The sequence below is a fragment of the Heteronotia binoei genome, chromosome 9 (genome assembly GCF_032191835.1).
Source record: "Heteronotia binoei isolate CCM8104 ecotype False Entrance Well chromosome 9, APGP_CSIRO_Hbin_v1, whole genome shotgun sequence".
Taxonomy (NCBI): domain Eukaryota; kingdom Metazoa; phylum Chordata; class Lepidosauria; order Squamata; family Gekkonidae; genus Heteronotia; species Heteronotia binoei.
Window position 1 is genome coordinate 126,457,529 of NC_083231.1, and position 21,351 is coordinate 126,478,879.

A 21,351-nucleotide genomic window follows, 5' to 3' on the forward strand; every position below is an offset into this window, starting at 1 on the left:
CTGAGCTGTTCCCCCTGCTTCTGTCTCAAGAAGGCCTGGCCCTGGGGTAACCCCCCTCCCGCCCCCGCAGGACCCTCCAGGCTAGGCAAGCAGATGCTGCCTCTGCATCAGAAAAGGCCCGGGGGGGGGGGGGGGGGCGGCCTGTGCACCTGAGCCAGATCTGACCATCACGGCAATTGTCAAGAACAACAACATTCCCCAAAGGGCCTCGGCCAGAGCCGCAAGGCATGTCAGGGCCACACGGGCTGTCCTGGGGGGGGGGCAGTCCTTTCAGCCACCTGATGAGCACAACAGGGAGTTGGTCTTGGCAGTGCCAGCTGTGCCAATGCAAGCTCTACGTGAGGGTGGTGCCCTGAACCCTGATGCCAGTCCTTGGCCCAGCTGCTGCATCTAAAGACTTAAGAATGGAAAAAGACTCCTTCAGGGAACGGAAAGAAGGCCTTATCGCCAAGGAGGGATACAAACAAATCACCAGTGCTTGTAGAGAAAGAGTTAGGAAAGCTAAAGGTCAGGGTGAACTTAGGCTGGCCAAAGATGCTAAAAACAACAGAAAAGGGTTCTTTCTTTGTGTTCAAAGTAAAAACAAGAGCAAGGACATGGTCGGCCCCTTGCAGGGACAGGAAAGTAAAATTGTAGCAGGTGATGAAGAGGGCGGAACTGCTCAAGACCTACTTTTCCTCAGTCTTCTCTTTTGAGGGAAATGGTGCTCAACATGTACATCGCCTAGAGCTCGGCAACAGCCAGGATGAAGCAATTTATAAATTTAATAAATAATAATATATAATAATAAAAACAGAACATATAATCAGGGTCGGGAATTGCAACCTAGTATCAGCATAGAGGTAATACATAAACACCGAGTTTCTTTAAATGAAGCTAAGTCCTCAGGGCCAGATGAACTGGGCTAAAAGAACTTGTGGATGTAATTTATGAGCCTCTGGCCATTATTTTGAGAATTCTTGGAGAACAGGTGAGGGGCTGGAAGATTGGAGGTGGGCAAATGCTGTCCCCATCTTCAAAAAGGGGGAAAAGGAGGATCCGGGTAACTACCAACTTATCAGCTTGACATCTATATCTGGAAAAGGTTTAGAACAAATCATCAAACAGTCGGTCCTGGAACATTTAGGAAGAATGAATGTGATTTCTAAGAGCCAGCATGGGTTTCTCAAGAACAAGTCATGTCAGACTAGCCTTATCTCTTTTTTGGAGAAAGTTACTAACTTGATTTCAGTAAGGCTTTTGATACATACTATCCTTGTTGACAAGTTGGTAAAATGTGGTTTGGATCCTGTTATTGTTCGGTGGATCTGTAACTGGTTGACAGATCGCACCCAAAGAGTGCTTGTGAATGGTTCCTCATCCTCTTGGAGAGGAGTGGCAAGTGGAGTGCCTCAAGGATCTGTCCTGGGACCTCTTTTGTTCAACATCTTCATAAATGATTTGGATGAAGGCATAGATGGAATGTTTTTAAATCTACAGATACTAAATTGGGAGGTGTTACAAGTACAAAAGAAGACAGAAACAGGATACAGGATGATCTTGACAGGTTGGAATACTGGGCTAAAACCAATAAAATGAATTTTAACAGGAATAAATGTAAAGTTCATTTAGGTACAAAAAATCCAATGCATATTTATAGCTTGGGGGAGACTTGTCTGGGCAGTAGTGTGTGCAAAAAGGATCTATGGGTCTTAGTGGACCATATGCTGAACATGAGTCAACAACCTGGAGAGGAGGCTGCTGAGAGGTGATATGATCACCATTTTCAACTACTGGAAGGACTGTCATCTAGAGGATGGGGTGGAATTGTTTTCTGTGGCCCCAGAAGGTTGGTCCACAACCAGTGGGTTGAAGTTAGATCAGAAGATTTTCTGGCTCAACATTAGGAAGAACTTCCTGACAGTTAGAGCGGTTCCTCAGTGGAACAGGGTTCCTCCTTGGGAGGTGGTTATATGGGCATCTGACAGCATTGCTGATCCTGTGAGCTTAGATCAGGTATTTGTGAATTTTCTGTATTGTGCAGGGGTAAGGTTACCAATCTCCAGGTGGGGGCAGGGGATCCCCCAGTTTGGAGGCCCTCCCCCCACTTCAGGGTCATCAGAAGGTGGAAATATTGGAAGGTAAAGGGGCATTTCGTGATTTTTGACAATAACTGAAGCTTTGTGGAATAATGGACTAAATCCTATTAAGAAATAATTTCCTTTTGTTTTGTTTTTTTGATAAAGGTGAAAGGATAAGAATGAAGATGGACATATAGGGTTTGACTTCTCTTATACTCATTCTTCTTTTTTCTTTTTTATTGGGATAAGGCTTTAATATGGAGATTCTTGGTTTGATAAAATTGTCTTGCATTTTTACCAATTTAAGTAAACACCGGCGGGGGTCATAAAAAGGGGGGAGAGGAGGAGGGGGGGAAGTGTAATGTACTGGTATAAATTTGTATTGATTATTTTATTTCTTTAAGAATATTATAACAATATATTGCAAATTAATAAAATTGTTTTACACACAAGGAAGTGGGGAAGGGGGGAGGGAAATGTTTGCTGGGCACTCCATTATTCTCTATGGAGACCAATTCCCATAGGATATAATGGAGAATTGATCCATGGATATCTGGGGCTCTGGGGGGGCTGTTGTTTGAGGTAGATGCAGCAAATATGCAACATAGCATCCTATGCCTCTCCTCAAACCACCCACCAAGTTTCAAAAGGATTGGACTAGAGGGTCAAGTTCTATGAAGAAGAAGAAGAAGAAGAAGATATTGGATTTCTATCCCGCCCTCCACTCCGAAGAGTCTCAGAGCGGCTCACAATCTCCTTTCCCTTCCTCCCCCACAACAGACACCCTGTGAGGTGGGTGGGGCTGGAGAGGGCTCTCACAGCAGCTGCCCTTTCAAGGACAACCTCTGCCAGAGCTATGGCTGACCCAAGGCCATTCCAGCAGGTGCAAGTGGAGGAGTGGGGAATCAAACCTGGTTCTTCCAGATAAGAGTCCGCACACTTAACCATTACACCAAACTGGCTCTCCTATGAGCCCCAAAATGGAGGGAATGTAATGTAACGGCAAGACCTCCCTTTGGAGTTCAAATATGCCTGTCAGAACCTTGCTCCTGGCTCCACCCCCAAAGTTCCCAGATGCTTCCTGGCAGCCCTGTTCAGGGGGCTTGGACCAGATGACGCTGGGGGGCCCTTCAACTCTGTGATTTTATGATTTCATCAGCCCCTGTCCAGCCCAGAAGCCCCCAGAGAGGCACAGGGGCCATTCAAACCCATCCTAGCCCCCAAGCCTTGGCTTTTAGTGTTGGCTGTCATTTTTGTGGGCAGCCTTGCAGCTACCCGTGGCGCAGTGGTAAAACTGCAGTCCTAAGCTCTGCTCATGACCTGAGTTCGATCCCGGCGGAAGCTGGGTTCAGGTAGCCGGCTCAGGTTGACTCAGCCTTCCATCCTTCCGAGGTCGGTCAAAGGAGTCCCCAGCTTGCTGGGGGAAAGCGTAGATGACTGGGGAAGGCAATGGCAACCACCCCGTAAAAAGTCTGCCGTGAAAACGTTGTGAAAGCAGCATCACCCCAGAGTCGAAAATGACTGGTGCTTGCAGAGGGGACCTTGCAGCTACTAGTGGGTGGAAAGCCCGAGGGGGCCTGTGTTACCCCTGACGGCCTCCTCTCTGCCTCCGCGAACTGGGCTCCCTCGGAGTGTGCAAGCTGCCTAGGCCAGTTGGTGGCTGTGCCCAGCTCTCATGGGGAAGCACAGAAAGGACTTCCTTTTTCCCCTCTGGCACCACCTGCTCTATGATTTCACCATGTCTAGAAAACCCCTCTGACTGCTCCAGAGGCGAGGAAGCCCTCACGCCTGAGCCACGTGTGTGCGAGGAAGTGCAAACCATAACTCCACCCCCCCACACAAATGCCTTTCCTCAGCAGGAAAAGAGGCCACAAAGCCCCCCCCCCCACCTCCCCCTCTTCCTGGCGGGCCAAGGCCAGGCCCGTCTCCACAGCCAGTGCAGCCAGTGAGGAGGAGGAGGAGGGGCCTGCTGGTGAGTCATCCCCTGGAAAGGCTGGGCACACAGGGGGAGCTTTGTCCCCAGGCTCTTTCCAGACTCCCATTCATGTCTCTCCAGTCCTCCTCGTGGCTACCCTCTGCCCCTCTCCGTGCCACAGTCCTGGAAGGCCAGGAAAGGAGGGCAAGCAAGGCCCTGCCACTGCCCCCTCCCCTCCCCTGCTTGCTCTTCCTTCCTTGCTCGACCTTTGAGCTGCCTGGGGAGAGCTTTGCCTGCTGCCCTGGCCCCTGCTCTATGGCCTGGCCTCTTCCTCCTCCTCCTCCTCCTCCCTGCTGCCTGCCTGTGCAGAAGCAGCCCCCTCCCCTCCCCCCCCCCCCCCCGCAGGGGAGCAAGGCTAAGGAGAGCCTGCTGGCCTCAGACAAGCAGCCCCTCCCTCCTGCTGGCCCCTCAGCAAGGCCAAGGGTGGGCAGGAAAAAGAGCCCCTCGAAACAGACCCCCCCTTTCCAGAAACCTGCAGGCCTTGGCCCCTCCTCCTCCCCCAGGGCAGGAGGGCACCGGAAGGGAGAAAGGTCTCCCCCTCCCCGCAGCTGGGCGCTGGGATTGGGAGGGCTGAGAGGCCAGCAGGCGCCCCCCGGAACGATCCCAAGCAGGTCAGGGTGCCCCAGACTTCCGGGATGAACCTCGTGCCCTCCAAGCCCAAAGGGAGCCAGAAAGCCAGCCAGTGCAGGGGGTCCTTCTGCTTGGGAGAGAGGTTCATCCCCACCCCCCCGCTCACGGCCGGATTCCCAGCCACTCAATCCAGCCGGGATGGGCCTGCCACCCGCTGCGTAGCCGGGTCCCATCCCGCAGGGAAGCCTCGGGGCTGCACGACCCCGCAGGGCCCGTTACCTCCTGCCACCGAGGCCTGCCTTCCTCGGGCCCTTGGCCGCCTTGGCCACTCGCCTGAACCGCCTGCTGGGGAGGCAAAGGCAGCGGCAGCAGCAGCCGCCTCTTAGTGGGGAGGGAAAGGCCAGGAGCCCCCAGACCAGTCAGCTCTCCCTGCCCTACAGGCTGGGCCTCCCGCCCTGTGGGCCAGATGTGTGCAGGGAGCGGCATGCTCTGAACAGGCCCTCCCCTCCAGGGCCCCCTTTGCCCTGCTGCAGAAATGCCTTCGCAGCGACAGAGAAGTCGGCCCAAAGGGAGAAGCAGCAGCTCCTGAGGCTGGGCTGGTGCAGCGGCTGCTGGATGGCAGAAGGGCCTGAGCTCCGACAGGGCCCTCCCCTCCCCACCCCCACCCCGAGGCTGACCCAGCAGGCCAGGACTCACCGGTAGAAATTCCGGTTGACTTTCTTCTCAGCAGGGAAGCCCAGCATGCCACAGACGACCCGGCTGTTCTGGCTGCTCCAGCTCTCGTCACAAATCTGGGCCCAGCTGTTTTTGTAGCGGACTTCCACGATGCCCTCTGTCACCGGCAGCGGCCGCTTGGCGTGGGAGACAACTGGGCGCAGCCGGAGCTCTTCCACCTGGTTCTGCTCTGTCTGGGGAGAGGGGCAAGTATCAGCCCCCCAGCAGCCACTTTGGCCCTCCCTGCAGGGGCCACCCACAATCCACGTTGTGGGGGGAGCAGGCTGGCAGGAATTCTCTCTGCTCCAGGAAGCAAGATCCAGAGCAAGCCTCTAGTCTGCACTGGACAGCAACCACACAATGCTGCCCCGCCCTCCCCACAGACCCCATGTACCCACGGCTTTGTGGGGCAAATTGGTAAGAGGGTGTGCCAGGAGTCCAAGGCAGGCTGGAAGCTTCCTGGCTCTCCTCCAGTGCTCTTTGCAAGGCCCTGAGTGCGAAGGGACATATCAGAGGCTGCAAGCAATCCGGAGGGATTTGTGGGGCAGCTGGGCAATGTGGAGCCCTTCGGGAGGGCTTGGGGCACAGGGGACAAGGACCTCTTGGGAGAAAACCACTCAGAAAGGGGTTGTAGCTACTGGGAGGCTTTCAGGAGGACTTAGGGCTCCAGGGACGAGGCCCTCTTGTGAGAAAACCACTCAGAAAGGGGTTGTAGCTACTGGGAGGGATTTTGGGAGGGCTTGGGGCACAGGGGATGAGGCCCTCTTGTGAGAAAACCACTCAGAAAGGGGTTGTAGCTACTGGGAGGCTTTCGGGAGGACTTAGGGCTCCAGGGACGAGGCCCTCTTGTGAGAAAACCACTCAGAAAGGGGTTGTAGCTACTGGGAGGGATTTTGGGAGGGCTTGGGGCTCTGGTGACGAGGCCCTCTTGTGAGAAAACCACTCAGAAAGAGGTTGTACCTACTGGGAGGGATTTTGGGAGGGCTTGGGGCACAGGGGATGAGGCCCTCTTGTGAGAAAACCACTCAGAAAGGGGTTGTAGCTACTGGGAGGCTTTCGGGAGGACTTGGAGCTCCAGGGATGAGGACCTCTTGTGAGAAAACCACTCAGAAAGGGGTTGGAGATACTGGGAGGGATTTCGGGAGGGCTTGGGGCTCCAGGGACGAGGCCCTCTTGTGAGAAAACCACTCAGAAAGGGGTTGTAGCTACTGGGAGGGATTATGGGAGGGCTTGGGGCTCCAGGGACGAGGCCCTCTTGTGAGAAAACCACTCAGAAAGGGGCTGTAGCTACTGGGAGGGATTTCGGGAGGGCTTGGGGCTCCAGCGACATAAGAACATAAGAGAAGCCATGTTAGATCAGGCCAATGGCCCATCCAGTCCAACATTCTGTGTCACAAAGCGGCCAAATATATATATATATATACACACACACACACACACACACACACACACATACACACTGTGGCTAATAGCCACTGATGGACCTCTGCTCCATATTTTTATCTAACCCCCTCTTGAAGGTGGCCATGCTTGTGGCCGCCACCACCTCCTGTGGCAGTGAATTCCACATGTTAATCACCCTTTGGGTGAAGAAGTACTTCCTTTTATCCGTTTTAACCTGTCTGCTCAGCAATTTCATCGAATGCCCACGAGTTCTCGTATTGTGAGAAAGGGAGAAAAGTACTTCTTTCTCTACTTTCTCCATCCCATGCATTATCTTGTAAACCTCTATCATGTCACCCCTCAGTCGACGTTTCTCCAAGCTAAAGAGCCCTAAGCGTTTCAACCTTTCTTCATAGGGAAGGTGTTCCAGCCCTTTAATCATTCTAGTTGCCCTTTTCTGAACTTTCTCCAATGCTATAATATCCTTTTTGAGGTGCGGCGACCAGAACTGCACACAGTACTCCAAATGAGACCGCACCATCGATTTATACAGGGGCATTATGATACTGGCTGATTTGTTTTCAATTCCCTTCCTAATAATTCCCAGCATGGCGTTGGCCTTTTTTATTGCAAACGCACTTGCGACTTGGGAGAGCTTCGGGCTCCGGGTACAAGGCCCTCTTGTGAGAAAACCACTCAGAAAGGGGTTGAAGTTACTGGGAGGGATTTCGGGAGGGCTTGGGTCTCCGGGTACAAGGCCCTCTTGTGAGAAAACCACTCAGAAAGGGGATGTAGCTACTGGGAGAACTTTTGGGAGGGCCTGGGGCACAGGGGATGAGGCCCTCTTGTAAGAAAACCACTCAGAAAGGGTTTGTAGCTATTGCGAGGGATTTCAGAAGGGCTTGGGGCTCCAGGGATGAGGCCCTCTTGTGAGAAAACTCAGAAAGGGGTTGTAGCTACTGGGAGGGATTTCGGGAGGGCTTGGGGCTCCAGGGACAAGGCCCTCTTGTGAGAAAACCACTCCGAAAGGGGTTGTAGCTACTGGGAGGGATTTCAGGAGGGCTTGGGGCTCCAGCAACAAGGACCTCTTGTGAGAAAATCACTCAGAAAGGGGTTGTAGCTACTGGGAGGCTTTCGGGAGGGCTTGGGGCTCCGGGTACAAGGCCCTCTTGTGATAAAACGACTCGGAAAGGGGTTGTAGCTGCTGGGAGGGATTTCGGGAAGGTTTGGGGCACGGGGGATGAGGCCCTCTTGTGAGAAAACGACTGAGAAAGGGGTTGTAGCTGCTGGGAGGGATTTCGGGAGGGTCTGGTGCAAGGGGGAAGAGGCTCTCTTGTGAGAAAACGACTCGGAAAGGGGTTGTAGCTGCTGGGAGGGATTTCGGGAAGGCTTGGGGCATGGGGAAGAGGCCCTCTTGTGAGAAAACGACTCGGAAAGGGGTTGTAGCTGCTGGGAGGGATTTCGGGAGGGCCTGGGGCACGGGGAAGAGGCCCTCTTGTGAGAAAACGACTCGGAAGGGGGTTGTAGCTGCTGGGAAGGATTTCGGAAGGGCAGGGGGGATGAGGCCCTCTTGTGATAAAACGACTCGGAAAGGGGTTGTAGCTGCTGGGAGGGATTTCGGGAAGGTTTGGGGCACGGGGGATGAGGCCCTCTTGTGAGAAAACAACTCTGAAATGGGTTGTAGCTGCTGGGAGGGATTTCGGGAGGGCCTGGGGCACGGGGGATGAGGCCCTCTTGTGATAAAACGACTCGGAAAGGGGTTGTAGCTGCTGGGAGGGATTTCGGGAAGGTTTGGGGCACGGGGGATGAGGCCCTCTTGTGAGAAAACGACTCGGAAAGGGGTTGTAGCTGCTGGGAGGGATTTCGGGAGGGCCTGGTGCAAGGGGGAAGAGGCTCTCTTGTGAGAAAACGACTCGGAAGGGGGTTGTAGCTGCTGGGAGGGATTTCGGGAAGGCTTGGGGCACGGGGGATGAGGCCCTCTTGTGAGAAAACGACTCGGAAAGGGGTTGTAGCTGCTGGGAGGGATTTCGGGAGGGCCTGGGGCACGGGGGAAGAGGCCCTCTTGTGAGAAAACAACTCGGAAAGGGGTTGTAGCTGCTGGGAGAGATTTCGGGAGGGCCTGGGGCACGGGGGATGAGGCCCTCTTGTGAGAAAACGACTCGGAAAGGGGTTGTAGCTGCTGGGAGGGATTTTGGGAGGGTCTGGGGCACAGGGGAAGAGGCCCTCTTGTGAGAAAACGACTCGGAAAAGGGTTGTAGCTGCTGGGAGGGATTTCGGGAGGGCCTGGGGCACGGGGGATGAGGCCCTCTTGTGAGAAAACGACTCGGAAAGGGGTTGTAGCTGCTGGGAGGGATTTCGGGAGGGCCTGGGGCACGGGGGAAGAGGCCCTCTTGTGAGAAAACGACTCGGAAAGGGGTTGTAGCTGCTGGGAGGGATTTCGGGAGGGCCTGGGGCACGGGGGAAGAGGCCCTCTTGTGAGAAAACGACTCGGAAAGGGGTTGTAGCTGCTAGGAGGGATTTCGGGAGGGCCTGGGGCACGGGGGAAGAGGCCCTCTTGTGAGAAAACGACTCGGAAAGGGGTTGTAGCTGCTGGGAGGGATTTCGGGAGGGCCTGGGGCACGGGGGAAGAGGCCCTCTTGTGAGAAAACGACTCGGAAAGGGGTTGTAGCTGCTGGGAGGGATTTCGGGAAGGCTTGGGGCACGGGGGATGAGGCCCTATTGTGAGAAAACGACTCGGAAAGGGGTTGTAGCTGCTGGGAGGGATTTCGGGAGGGGCTGGGGCACGGAGGAAGAGGCCCTCTTGTGAGAAAACGACTCGGAAAGGGGTTGTAGCTGCTGGGAGGGATTTTGGGAGGGTCTGGGGCACGGGGGAAGAGGCCCTCTTGTGAGAAAACGACTCGGAAAGGGGTTGTAGCTGCTGGGAGGGATTTCGGGAGGGCCTGGGGCACGGGGGATGAGGCCCTCTTGTGAGAAAACGACTCGGAAAGGGGTTGTAGCTGCTGGGAGGGATTTCGGGAGGGCCTGGGGCACGGGGGAAGAGGCCCTCTTGTGAGAAAACGACTCGGAAAGGGGTTGTAGCTGCTGGGAGGGATTTCGGGAGGGCCTGGGGCACGGGGGAAGAGGCCCTCTTGTGAGAAAACGACTCGGAAAGGGGTTGTAGCTGCTGGGAGGGATTTCGGGAGGGCCTGGGGCACGGGGGAAGAGGCCCTCTTGTGAGAAAACGACTCGGAAAGGGGTTGTAGCTGCTGGGAGGGATTTCGGGAGGGCCTGGGGCACGGGGGAAGAGGCCCTCTTGTGAGAAAACGACTCGGAAAGGGGTTGTAGCTGCTGGGAGGGATTTCGGGAAGGCCTGGGGCACGGGGGATGAGGCCCTATTGTGAGAAAACGACTCGGAAAGGGGTTGTAGCTGCTAGGAGGGATTTCGGGAGGGCCTGGGGCACGGAGGAAGAGCCCCTCTTGTGAGAAAACGACTCGGAAAGGGGTTGTAGCTGCTGGGAGGGATTTCGGGAGGGCCTGGGGCACGGGGGAAGAGGCCCTCTTGTGAGAAAACGACTCGGAAAGGGGTTGTAGCTGCTAGGAGGGATTTCGGGAGGGCCTGGGGCACGGGGGAAGAGGCCCTCTTGTGAGAAAACGACTCGGAAAGGGGTTGTAGCTGCTGGGAGGGATCTCGGGAGGGCCTGGGGCACGGGGGAAGAGGCCCTCTTGTGAGAAAACGACTCGGAAAGGGGTTGTAGCTGCTGGGAGGGATTTCGGGAAGGCTTGGGGCACGGGGGATGAGGCCCTATTGTGAGAAAACGACTCGGAAAGGGGTTGTAGCTGCTGGGAGGGATTTCGGGAGGGGCTGGGGCACGGAGGAAGAGGCCCTCTTGTGAGAAAACGACTCGGAAAGGGGTTGTAGCTGCTGGGAGGGATTTCGGGAGGGCAGGGGGTATGAGGCCCTCTTGTGAGAAAACGACTCGGAAAGGGGTTGTAGCTGCTGGGAGGGATTTCGGGAGGGCAGGGGGGATGAGGCCCTCTTGTGAGAAAACGACTCGGAAAGGGGTTGTAGCTGCTGGGAGGGATTTCGGGAGGGCCTGGGGCACGGGGGAGGAGGCCCTCTTGTGAGAAAACGACTCGGAAAGGGGTTGTAGCTGCCTGGAGGGATTTCGGGAGGGCAGGGGGGATGAGGCCCTCTTGTGAGAAAACGACTCGGAAAGGGGTTGTAGCTGCTGGGAGGGATTTCGGGAGGGCCTGGGGCACGGGGGAAGAGGCCCTCTTGTGAGAAAACGACTCGGAAAGGGGTTGTACCTGCTGGGAGGGATTTCGGGAGGGCCTGGGGCACGGGGGAAGAGGCCCTCTTGTGAGAAAACGACTCGGAAAGGGGTTGTAGCTGCTGGGAGGGATTTCGGGAGGGCCTGGGGCACGGGGGAAGAGGCCCTCTTGTGAGAAAACGACTCGGAAAGGGGTTGTAGCTGCTGGGAGGGATTTCGGGAAGGCTTGGGGCACGGGGGAAGAGGCCCTCTTGTGAGAAAACGACTCGGAAAGGGGTTGTAGCTGCTGGGAGGGATTTCATGAGGGCAGGTGGGATGAGGCCCTCTTGTGATAAAACGACTCGGAAAGGGGTTGTAGCTGCTGGGAGGGATTTCGGGAGGGCCTGGGGCACGGGGGATGAGGCCCTCTTGTGATAAAACGACTCGGAAAGTGGTTGTAGCTGCTGGGAGGGATTTCGGGAGGGCAGGGGGGATGAGGCCCTCTTGTGATAAAACGACTCGGAAAGGGGTTGTAGCTGCTGGGAGGGATTTCGTGAGGGCAAGGGGGATGAAGCCCTCTTGTGAGAAAATGACTCGGAATGTGGTTGTAGCTGCTGGGAGGGATTTCGGGAGGGCAGGGGGGATGAGGCCCTCTTGTGATAAAACGACTCGGAAAGTGGTTGTAGCTGCTGGGAGGGATTTCGGGAGGGCAGGGGGGATGAGGCCCTCTTGTGAGAAAACAACTCGGAAAGGGGTTGTAGCTGCTGGGAGGGATTTCGGGAGGGCCTCGGGCACGGGGGAAGAGGCCCTCTTGTGAGAAAACAACTCGGAAGGGGGTTGTAGCTGCTGGGAGGGATTTCGGGAAGGCTTGGGGCACGGGGGATGAGGCCCTCTTGTGAGAAAACAACTCGGAAAGGGGTTGTAGCTGCTGGGAGGGATTTCGGGAGGGCCTGGGGCACGGGGGAAGAGGCCCTCTTGTGAGAAAACACCTCGGAAAGGGGTTGTAGCTGCTGGGAGAGATTTCGGGAGGGCCTGGGGCACGGGGGATGAAGCCCTCTTGTGAGAAAACGACTCGGAAAGGGGTTGTAGCTGCTGGGAGGGATTTTGGGAGGGTCTGGGGCACGGGGGAAGAGGCCTTCTTGTGAGAAAACGACTCGGAAAGGGGTTGTAGCTGCTGGGAGGGATTTCGGGAGGGCCTGGGGCACGGGGGATGAGGCCCTCTTGTGAGAAAACGACTCGGAAAGGGGTTGTAGCTGCTGGGAGGGATTTCGGGAGGGCCTGGGGCACGGGGGAAGAGGCCCTCTTGTGAGAAAACGACTCGGAAAGGGGTTGTAGCTGCTGGGAGGGATTTCGGGAGCGCCTGGGGCACGGGGGAAGAGGCCCTCTTGTGAGAAAACGACTCGGAAAGGGGTTGTAGCTGCTGGGAGGGATTTCGGGAGGGCCTGGGGCACGGGGGAAGAGGCCCTCTTGTGAGAAAACGACTCGGAAAGGGGTTGTAGCTGCTGGGAGGGATTTCGGGAGGGCCTGGGGCACGGGGGAAGAGGCCCTCTTGTGAGAAAACGACTCGGAAAGGGGTTGTAGCTGCTGGGAGGGATTTCGGGAGGGCCTGGGGCACGGGGGAAGAGGCCCTCTTGTGAGAAAACGACTCGGAAAGGGGTTGTAGCTGCTGGGAGGGATTTCGGGAAGGCTTGGGGCACGGGGGATGAGGCCCTATTGTGAGAAAACGACTCGGAAAGGGGTTGTAGCTGCTGGGAGGGATTTCGAGAGGGCCTGGGGCACGGAGGAAGAGGCCCTCTTGTGAGAAAACGACTCGGAAAGGGGTTGTAGCTGCTGGGAGGGATTTCGGGAGGGCAGGGGGTATGAGGCCCTCTTGTGAGAAAACGACTCGGAAAGGGGTTGTAGCTGCTGGGAGGGATTTCGGGAGGGCAGGGGGGATGAGGCCCTCTTGTGAGAAAACGACTCGGAAAGGGGTTGTAGCTGCTGGGAGGGATTTCGGGAGGGCCTGGGGCAAGGGGGGAGAGGCCCTCTTGTGAGAAAACGACTCGGAAAGGGGTTGTAGCTGCCTGGAGGGATTTCGGGAGGGCAGGGGGGATGAGGCCCTCTTGTGAGAAAACGACTCGGAAAGGGGTTGTAGCTGCTGGGAGGGATTTCGGGAGGGCCTGGGGCACAGGGGAAGAGGCCCTCTTGTGAGAAAACGACTCGGAAAGGGGTTGTAGCTGCTGGGAGGGATTTCGGGAGGGCCTGAGGCACGGGGGAAGAGGCCCTCTTGTGAGAAAACGACTCGGAAAGGGGTTGTAGCTGCTGGGAGGGATTTCGGGAGGGCCTGGGGCACGGGGGAAGAGGCCCTCTTGTGAGAAAACGACTCGGAAAGGGGTTGTAGCTGCTGGGAGGGATTTCGGGAGGGCAGGGGGGATGAGGCTCTCTTGTGAGAAAACGACTCGGAAAGGGTTGTAGCTGCGCTGAAGCTGCTGGGAGGGATTTCGGGAGGGCCTGTGGCACGGGGGAAGAGGCCTTCTTGTGAGAAAACCACTCAGAAAGGGGTTGTAGCTGCTGGGAGGGATTTCGGGAGGGCCTGGGGCACGGGGGAAGAGGCCCTCTTGTGAGAAAACCACTCAGAAAGGGGTTGTAGCTACCGGGACAAGGACTGTGGCTGCAGCATGTGTCTGTTGCTGTGAAGTGGGATCCCGCTACATCAGCTTTGCATTGTTGAACGTGTCACGTTAATATTTGTGCTCTTCTTCAGATCTTGGGTAGGTTCCAGATTTCTGCATTCCCCATCCTGCTGCACTGGGATTGGGTATACTCCTTGTAATGCAGCTTCAGCGCAAGAGGGAAGAGCTCAGTAGAAGTGATGCGTGTGATTTTTAAAAAACAAATTCCAACAGCCTCTCTGTAGCGTGCAGAAAGATGGCTGGCTGCAGCCCACGAGTTGGTGCCTGCAGTCAGGCCGAGTGCCCTGTCGTTTTCCAGACATGGAGCTGGATGGACATCTGGGGCAGAAAGGCCTGAGAGCGGGGCTGGGGTGGGTGAAGCAATCCCTCAAGAAGGAAGGAAGCAGAAGAACGAAATGCAGCAATCTGCCAAATTCTGTCTTCGGAAAGGACCCCCCCCCCAACTTGGAGCAGAGTGGAAAACAAAAGTGCTCATGGGAAAATAGGAGGGGGGGCAGGCCCAGAAGGGATGGAGGCTGAGGCGGGGGGGGCTCTTGGCAAAGGAGTTGCCGCAGCTGCAGCCAGGACACAGTCCAGAAAAGCAGGAAAGTGGCAACTCCAGGAGCAGCTGGGAGGAGAAGAGGCGCTGCTTGCTAGAAAGTGGCCAAGTGCCTCCCCCCTCCCCCGCTGCCTGCTTCTAGCATGACGAACAGACCTCAGGAATGCTGCGGGTGTTAAGTCATCCCCGGCCGGCCTTCAGTCAAGATGAAGACGCATTGGGAGGGGTTGCAAACACAGAAACAGGATGACCTTGACAGGCTGGAAAACTGGGCTAAAATCAGTAACATGAATTATAACGGGGATAAATGTAAAGTTCTGCATTTAGGTAGGAAAAATCCAATGCATGGCTATAGGATGGGGGAGACTTGTCTTAGCAGTAGTATGTATGAAAAGGATCTCGGGTTCTTAGTGGATCAAACTCTGAACGTGAGTCAACCGTGTGATGCGGTGACTAAAAAGGCAAATGCAATTCTGGGTTGTATCAACAGAGGTATAGTGTCCAGATCACGTGATGTGATGGTATTGCTTTACTTTGCCTTGGTAAGACCTCACCTGGAGTCTTGTGTTCAGTTTGGGGTACCACATTTTAAGAAGGATCTAGACAAGCTAGAACGGGTCCAGAGGAGGGCGACAAAGATGGTGAGGGGTCTGGAGGAAAGGTTGAAGGAGCTGGGGATGTTTAGCCTGGAGAGGAGGCAGCTGAGAGGTGATAGGATCACCATCTTCAAGTCCTTGAAGGGCTGCCTCAGGAGAAGCCCCAGGGTCATGGGACGCTTGGCATGCGTGTGCCCCACATTTGCAGGGGAGTAAAACCACTGGGAGCTGGTGGGAGCAGTAGTTAGAGCGTGGGGACATCCAACCCACCAGGGGGAATGATCCACAAATCTTGGTGTGGTGGGGGGTGGGGGAGATGGGGCACTTTGGAGACTTAGCACAGCCCCTTTTCCCTGCTTCCAGAGAGAGATGCTCTTTTAAGCACTGTGACTGACTCAAAGTCACACCACTTGGCTGCACATGGAGGAGAAGTGGTGACTCAAACTTGGTTCTCCCAGATAAGAATCTGTGCTCTTGGCCACGACACCCCAGCTGCCTCTCCCTTCACCTCACAGCCCTGGGGCAGGGGGGGCTCCTGAGTGCCCTAGCCTGAAGGGCCATAAACAGCCCCCTGCCCAAGGCTGTGGTCACCTCCTCCTGCTGGGACTTGGGACTCCTCCTCCTCCATGGGGCGGGGTGGTCGGGAGGACAGCTGAAGAGGAGGGAAGGGAAGGGCTGAGAAGGCTCCCTCGGGGGCTCCAGGGGAAAAGGTCTTTCACAACAGCTCTGTGCAATAGCTGGAGCACGCAGGCCTGCAGCTCAACCAGCTTGTAGCTGAAGCGGAGGCTGGACGGACACTTGTTAGGGATGCTCTAGCCCAATCCTGCATTGAGCAGCGGGTGGGACGAGGTGATGCTATGATGTTCCAGATAAGTGCGAGTGAGTGAGTGTGTGGGGGAGAGAGAGACGGGCTTATTTGATATACCTGTATTTCTTAGTTTAATAAAGAAAACTAGTGGTTTTTTCCCCAAAGACTGCCTGGTCAGGGGAGCTTCCAAGCAAGCCAAGCCTTGGGGGTATTTGACACACATCCCCCTGCACCCCCCACCTGTTTGTCAAGAGAAGACTCTTCCACAAGAACAGACTTTGCCCTTGCAAGAGAAGAGCAAGGATTGTGGGTGTGGAAGTGGTAAAGAGGTAGAACATGTCCAGAGGTAGCAAAGAGGAAGCAGTAAAGGGCTGGAGCGGGTCCAGAGGAAGGCGATGAAGATGGTGCGGGGTCTGGAGACCAAGTCCTGTGAAGAAAGATTGAAGGAGCTGGGGATGTTTAGCCTGGAGAGGAGATGGTTGAGAGGTGAGAGGATCACCATCTTCAAGTCCTTGAGGGCTGTCATCTAGAGGATGGGGTGGAATTGTTTTCTCTGCCCCCAGAAGGCAGGACCAGAACCAATGGGTTGAAATTAAATCAAGAGAGTTTCCAGCTCAACATTAGGAAGAGCTTCCTGACGGTTAGAGCGGTTCCTCAGTGGAACAGGCTTCCTCCTCGGGAGGTGGTGGGCTCTGCTTCCTTGGAGGAGGTTTTTAAACAGAGGCTAGATGGCCACTGGATAGCAATCCTGATTCTGTGAATTAGGCAGACCATGAGAAAGAGGGCGGGAAGGGCTGCACCAGTGCTCGTGGCCCTTTCTGAAATGCCCAGGGAAACGCTGATTGACACTTTGAGGTCAGGCAGGAATTTTTCTCCAGGCCAGTTTGGCCAGGGGTCCTGGAGGGGTCTTTTGTGGAGCAGGGGCCACTGGGGGTGGGGCAATATCTGTGTTGTGCAGGGGGCTGGACTAGATGACCCTGGAGGTCCCTTCTAGAGAAAAGCACACCCACCCCGCCCCCCCATTTGGGGAGCCTGAGGGGGAGGGGTCTGGCTGGACTACTGCACGGTTATGCAAGGCTCCAAGCAGAAGGAAATTCTCCTTCCCAGAGCCCCAGAGCTAAAGCAGCACAGATGCTGCGGGGGGGGGGGGGGAGTGTGGAATCCAGCTGCGCCGCCCCCCTCAGATGTTGGCAGGGTCCCACAAGGCTGGGAGCATCTTGGTGGTGACAGGCAGGCAGGCGGGGCCTTTTCCCCTGCTCATTGCAAAAGAAAAGGCAACCGTCCCGCTGGTCTGTCTAGCAAAGTGAAGGAGAAGGTGGGGGGTGGGGTCAACCAGCCTGAGCTCTCCCATTCTTAGAACCACAGAATCCTAGAGTTGGAAGGGACCTCCAGGATCATCTAGTCCAACCCCTGCACAAGGCAGGAAACTCACAAACGCCTCCCCCTCAGTTCACAGGATCTTCATTGCTGACTCCTGCCTTGAGCCAGGAGACTGAAGAGATGGTGGTTGGACAATTCCAAGCTTTCCTGAAGGAGGAGGAGGAGGAGCCTTCTTCAGGCCCCTTCCGACAGAGTTTGAGGCCTGGAGGGGGGGCTGAAAGAGGGAGCCCCACTTGCCCTGTGCTGGGAGACGGGGCTGGTTCTCTCAGCCCTTTCTGTGGCTCCTGATCCCGATGCTCTTCCGGGCCACCTTTCCAGGCTGGAAGGAGCAGCCAGTTGGCTTCAGGAGGTGATGCTGGGGGGGGGCTCCATCTCGTCCCCCCTACATGAAGCCATGGGGGTGGGTGGGGTCATCCGGAGAGCTGGGCAGGGCTGTCACTAATATGTGGGTGGTGGGACTCCGCCCAGAGAGTGGATGAGGGCAAATAAGCTGGATGGGAGCACCACTAGTGAGTGGAAGCCAGAGGAGGATTGCCGGGGTTCCCTGTTCTGGCTGAGGTTGCACTCAGGAACAAGGCTGCAGTGCGGAGGGTGCTCCAGCACTGGAGAAGCAGCTGACAGCCGTGGCTCGGAGTGCCTTTCCCCCCAGCTCTGGCCACTTCCCCAGCTGCTGCCTTTCGGGGGCAGAGAAGAGCTGGCCACTGCAGCCAGCCGAGGCAGGGCCTTCTCAGCCAGGGCAACAAAGATGGGGAGGGGTCTGGAGACCGAGTCCTATGAAGAAAGGCTGAAGGAGCTGCAGTTGTTTAGCCTGGAGAGGAGGCGGCTGAAAGGTGATAGGATCACCATCTTTAAGTACTTGAAGGGCTCTCATAGAGAAGAGGGTGTGGAATTGTTTTCTGTGGCCCCAGAAGGTAGGACCAGAACCAACAGGTTGAAATTAAATCAAAAGAGTTTCCGACTCAACATTAGGAAGAACTTCCTGACCATTAAGAGTGGTTCCTCAGTGGAAGAGGCTTCCTCCTTGGGAGGTGGTGGGCTCTCCGTCCTTGGAGGTTTTGAAACAGAAGCTGGATGGCCATCTGACAACAATGCGGATCCTGTTAATTTAAGGGGGGGGCGATATCTGTGAGTTTCCTGCATTGTGCAGGGGGTTGGATTAGATGACCCTAGAGGTCCCTTCCAATGCTATGATTCTGTGATTCTATGAGGGCACCAAAACACTGCAACTCCCCTCCCCACCCTCAGAGACCCTCATCCGTCTTCCACTGATGGGCAAAGGATTTTTTTGTTTTGCTTACTGTTCTCTCTACAGTTCCCTCTTTCCTGCCCACTACAGGTTTTGGATACATTTTAACTCTTGCTTTGTTTTAATTACACATTTTTGATGGTTTAAATGGTTTCAAAAATGTAATAATTTTATTATGCACCTTTCAATTTGTTAGCCACTTTGGTAGGATTTATGAGGCAGAAATGTGGGTGTACATTTTGTGAAATAAATCAAGCAGAGACTAAGTATTTACTGTGGTGCAAGCTTTCCTGAGTCACTGCTCCAGAGATGGGAAGGGAAATTCTCCTTATGGAGGGGGGGGGAAGGCGGGGGGGGGTGTCAAGGCTCTGTGTAAGGGGGAAAGGGAGGAGGTGAGGTAGGAAAGGTGGGTCTGTCATGAATCAAGGCTCCTCACTGGCGAAGGAGGCCAGAGATTCCAAGAGAGAAGCAGGCAGCACAAGGGAACCTTCAAGGATGCTGGGACCAGGTTCCAGACTGGCCACATACACTGTCAGCAGCCCACCGCATGGTCTGAAAAGTGACTCCTGGAGTGCTATGAGTGGGCCCCGCCCCGGCAGGGCCCACCTGCCAGAAACATTTCAAGGGGGGTGTTCTTGGCATCCCCACCCTCTCCCTCCCCCCATTCGCACCAGCCTGGACTCCTCCCCTCCCCTCTCCTGTCTCCCTCTCTTTGGGGCTGCTAAGGAGATGCGCCTGCCAGTTGTCGTGTGGTCTGCTGAGGCCGAAGCTCCAGCCGGGGCCCCCACGTCCCTGAGGAGACCCACCTCAATCACATTGGAAGCGACAAAGCCAGGGATGCGCTCGTCCTTGCAGATGACGCCGGCATCTTCCTCGTGGGAACAGTCGCTGTTGCCCCAGCCCCGTGAGCGGCAGTCCAACACGCTCTTCTCGCCCCCACCACAGCTCAGGTTGTCCAGCCAGATACGCCCTGTGTGTGGGGGAGGGGGCCCCAGTCATGCCAGAGAAATGAGGCCGGGAAGGGAGGTCACACAAGCCCCGCCCCCTGCCAGGGCCAGAGGGGGTGGGGCCCCCGGGGTTCTCCTCTGCCTGCCCCTCTTGGGCCTGAGGCTGACCTGCAGAGGAGGGGAATGGAGGGCTTCTCCACGCTCCCCCCCACCCCACTGCAGCCAGACTAGCTGAACTCACCGGAGCCTTTGCCATATTTGGCACTGTGGGTCCAGCCGGTGGCAGCGACAAAGCCCAGGTGGCGGCAGAGAACGTGGGCATTGGCCAGGGTGAAGTCGTCGTCACAGATGGTGCCCCACTCTTGGTTGTAGAAGACCTCGATGCGCCCCTCGTTGTGCTTGCGGGGGTAGCCTGCCAGCCGGAGCTGCAGGGGGCTCTGCCCCGTGGGCGTCGGAGGGCTTGGCTCAGCTGCGCTCACCCACAGCCAGATGCCACACCAGAGGCTGAGCAGCTCCCACCTCCCACAAGCGGCACCCATGGTGACCACGGCCTGGACCTGGGTGGGAAAGGAGGGGTGTCAGGAGGCTGGGTGGAAAAGGAGGGAGAGGGCTCCTTGCAGCCTCCCCTCCCAGCACCCAGGGGCCCTTGCACCCCCTCCCCAGGAGGAGACCTAATGGGACGAGGGCAGTTCCCAGTTACCTCATCCCCCGCCCCCCCCCCCCGCCATGGCCACAGGACAACCTGTCTGGCTCTTTCCATTCCCTGGACAAATGCTGAGAAGTGGCCCTCCGCATCTCTCGCTGCTGACGGTTTCAGCACCCCCCGCAGCTGTGCCATCTGCAGACGTCATGAGGGTTCCCTCCATCCCTGCATCCACCAGGAGAGCAGAGGCCCATGCCCCACCTCTTGCCCCACACTTCAGGCCAGGAGGACAACCGGAGCCCCCTTCCCAGCCCTTGGAGGGAGAAGGCTGTTCTCAGGGGCCAGAGGCCTTCCTTCCAGCTTGACGCCCCCCCCCCCCCCGCAAACCCACAAAGAAGGTGCACACCTCTCCACCCCGAGCAAAGGATGCGGGGGGAGGGCCACTCTCCCCTGAGTCCACACCCGGCCCAGTCAGCTAGGCTAGATCTTGCCTCCCTCTCTCATCTCTCTCCCTGTGAGAAAGAACTCCTCTGAGTTCAGCATCTGACCCTTTGGTAAGTCTGTGGGCCCCCTCTGCACCAGAGCCTGGCTGGTGGCCTGGATGAAACGCCCGCTGCTGCCCTCTGCTCCCCTGGCTGTGGCAGGGGCGAGACAGAGGCCTGCATGGGCCTACACAACCCCCCCCGCATTCTCTGCACCCCCTTCTGGGGGGGGGGGGGAGAAGAGAGGCTATCCTCCCACCTGCACTGAGGGGGGTGGGTGTGCGCTGTCAGACACCAAGTTGAAATCACAGTGTGGTGTGTTCCCGGCCTTTCCAACTAGCACAATTCTTTGCAATGAATGGCAGGGCTTTGAGACTCCACCAGCCAGCTCCTTCAGGGTCAGGGCATGTGATTTGCCCCAGGCCAGCCCTGCTTTGTGAGTGGTGTGTGTGTGGGGGGGGTCCTCCTGGGTGCCTCCACAAGTGTGCAGCTGCCTGCGGGGCCAGGAGAGCCAGGGGCAGCTGGGCTGCTGGCAACCCTAGCAGGACCTCCAAGAGGCAATGCCAACACCTGGGTCCAGAATCTGGGGCACTTGGTGGTGAGGGGGTTTGGGCCAGGTCGAAGGGCTTGACTCCCAAGGCCAGCCTGGGGGCACCAGGAGCAGGATTCCTTCCGAGTGGGGGAGAGGAGATGGGGGGGGGGGGGATTCCATGCCCCAGAAGGGACCATCTCCCCCCCCTCCCTCCCTTTGATCCTCAAGGGAGCTGAGAAAGAGCGGCGGGGGGGGGGGAGGGATCATGCAAGACCCGGGGGGGGGGGGCGGCACGCAGACCTCCGGGATCCTGGCCCAGCGCCCCTCCCCCCCATCCCCGCTGAGTCCCGAAAGAGTTCGAGGGCTGCCGCCGCTGCTGCTGCCTTCCTTCGCGAGGAGGGAGTGGGCGGGCGGGCGGAGCCCTCGCCCGGTTGCCTGGGGCGGGGAGGGGGGAAGCGCGGCCAGGAGAGACGGGGGGGGGGGGGTTCAGGAGGACTGGAGGCTCCTTCGGGGCGGGCGGGTGGGCTGGTTGGCCCCCCTGGCCGCCGCCGGGCTGGCTCTTCGGGGCCAGAGACG

The 21,351-nt window shown here is 56.9% G+C and overlaps 1 protein-coding gene across 1 annotated transcript in view; it reads right to left on the reverse strand.

Annotated features, from left to right (window-relative positions):
• LOXL3 (lysyl oxidase like 3) overlaps positions 1-19,657 on the reverse strand; it is a 28,589-nt gene extending 8,932 nt beyond the window's left edge. The window contains exons 1-3 of the mRNA XM_060247244.1: positions 19,360-19,657; positions 18,978-19,141; positions 5,302-5,513 (exon numbers count right to left, since the gene is read on the reverse strand). Of these exons, the coding sequence (XP_060103227.1) occupies positions 5,302-5,513; positions 18,978-19,141; positions 19,360-19,657 (674 nt within the window). The remainder of the gene's footprint in view (positions 1-5,301; positions 5,514-18,977; positions 19,142-19,359) is intronic.
• Positions 19,658-21,351: the final 1,694 nt, after the last annotated feature.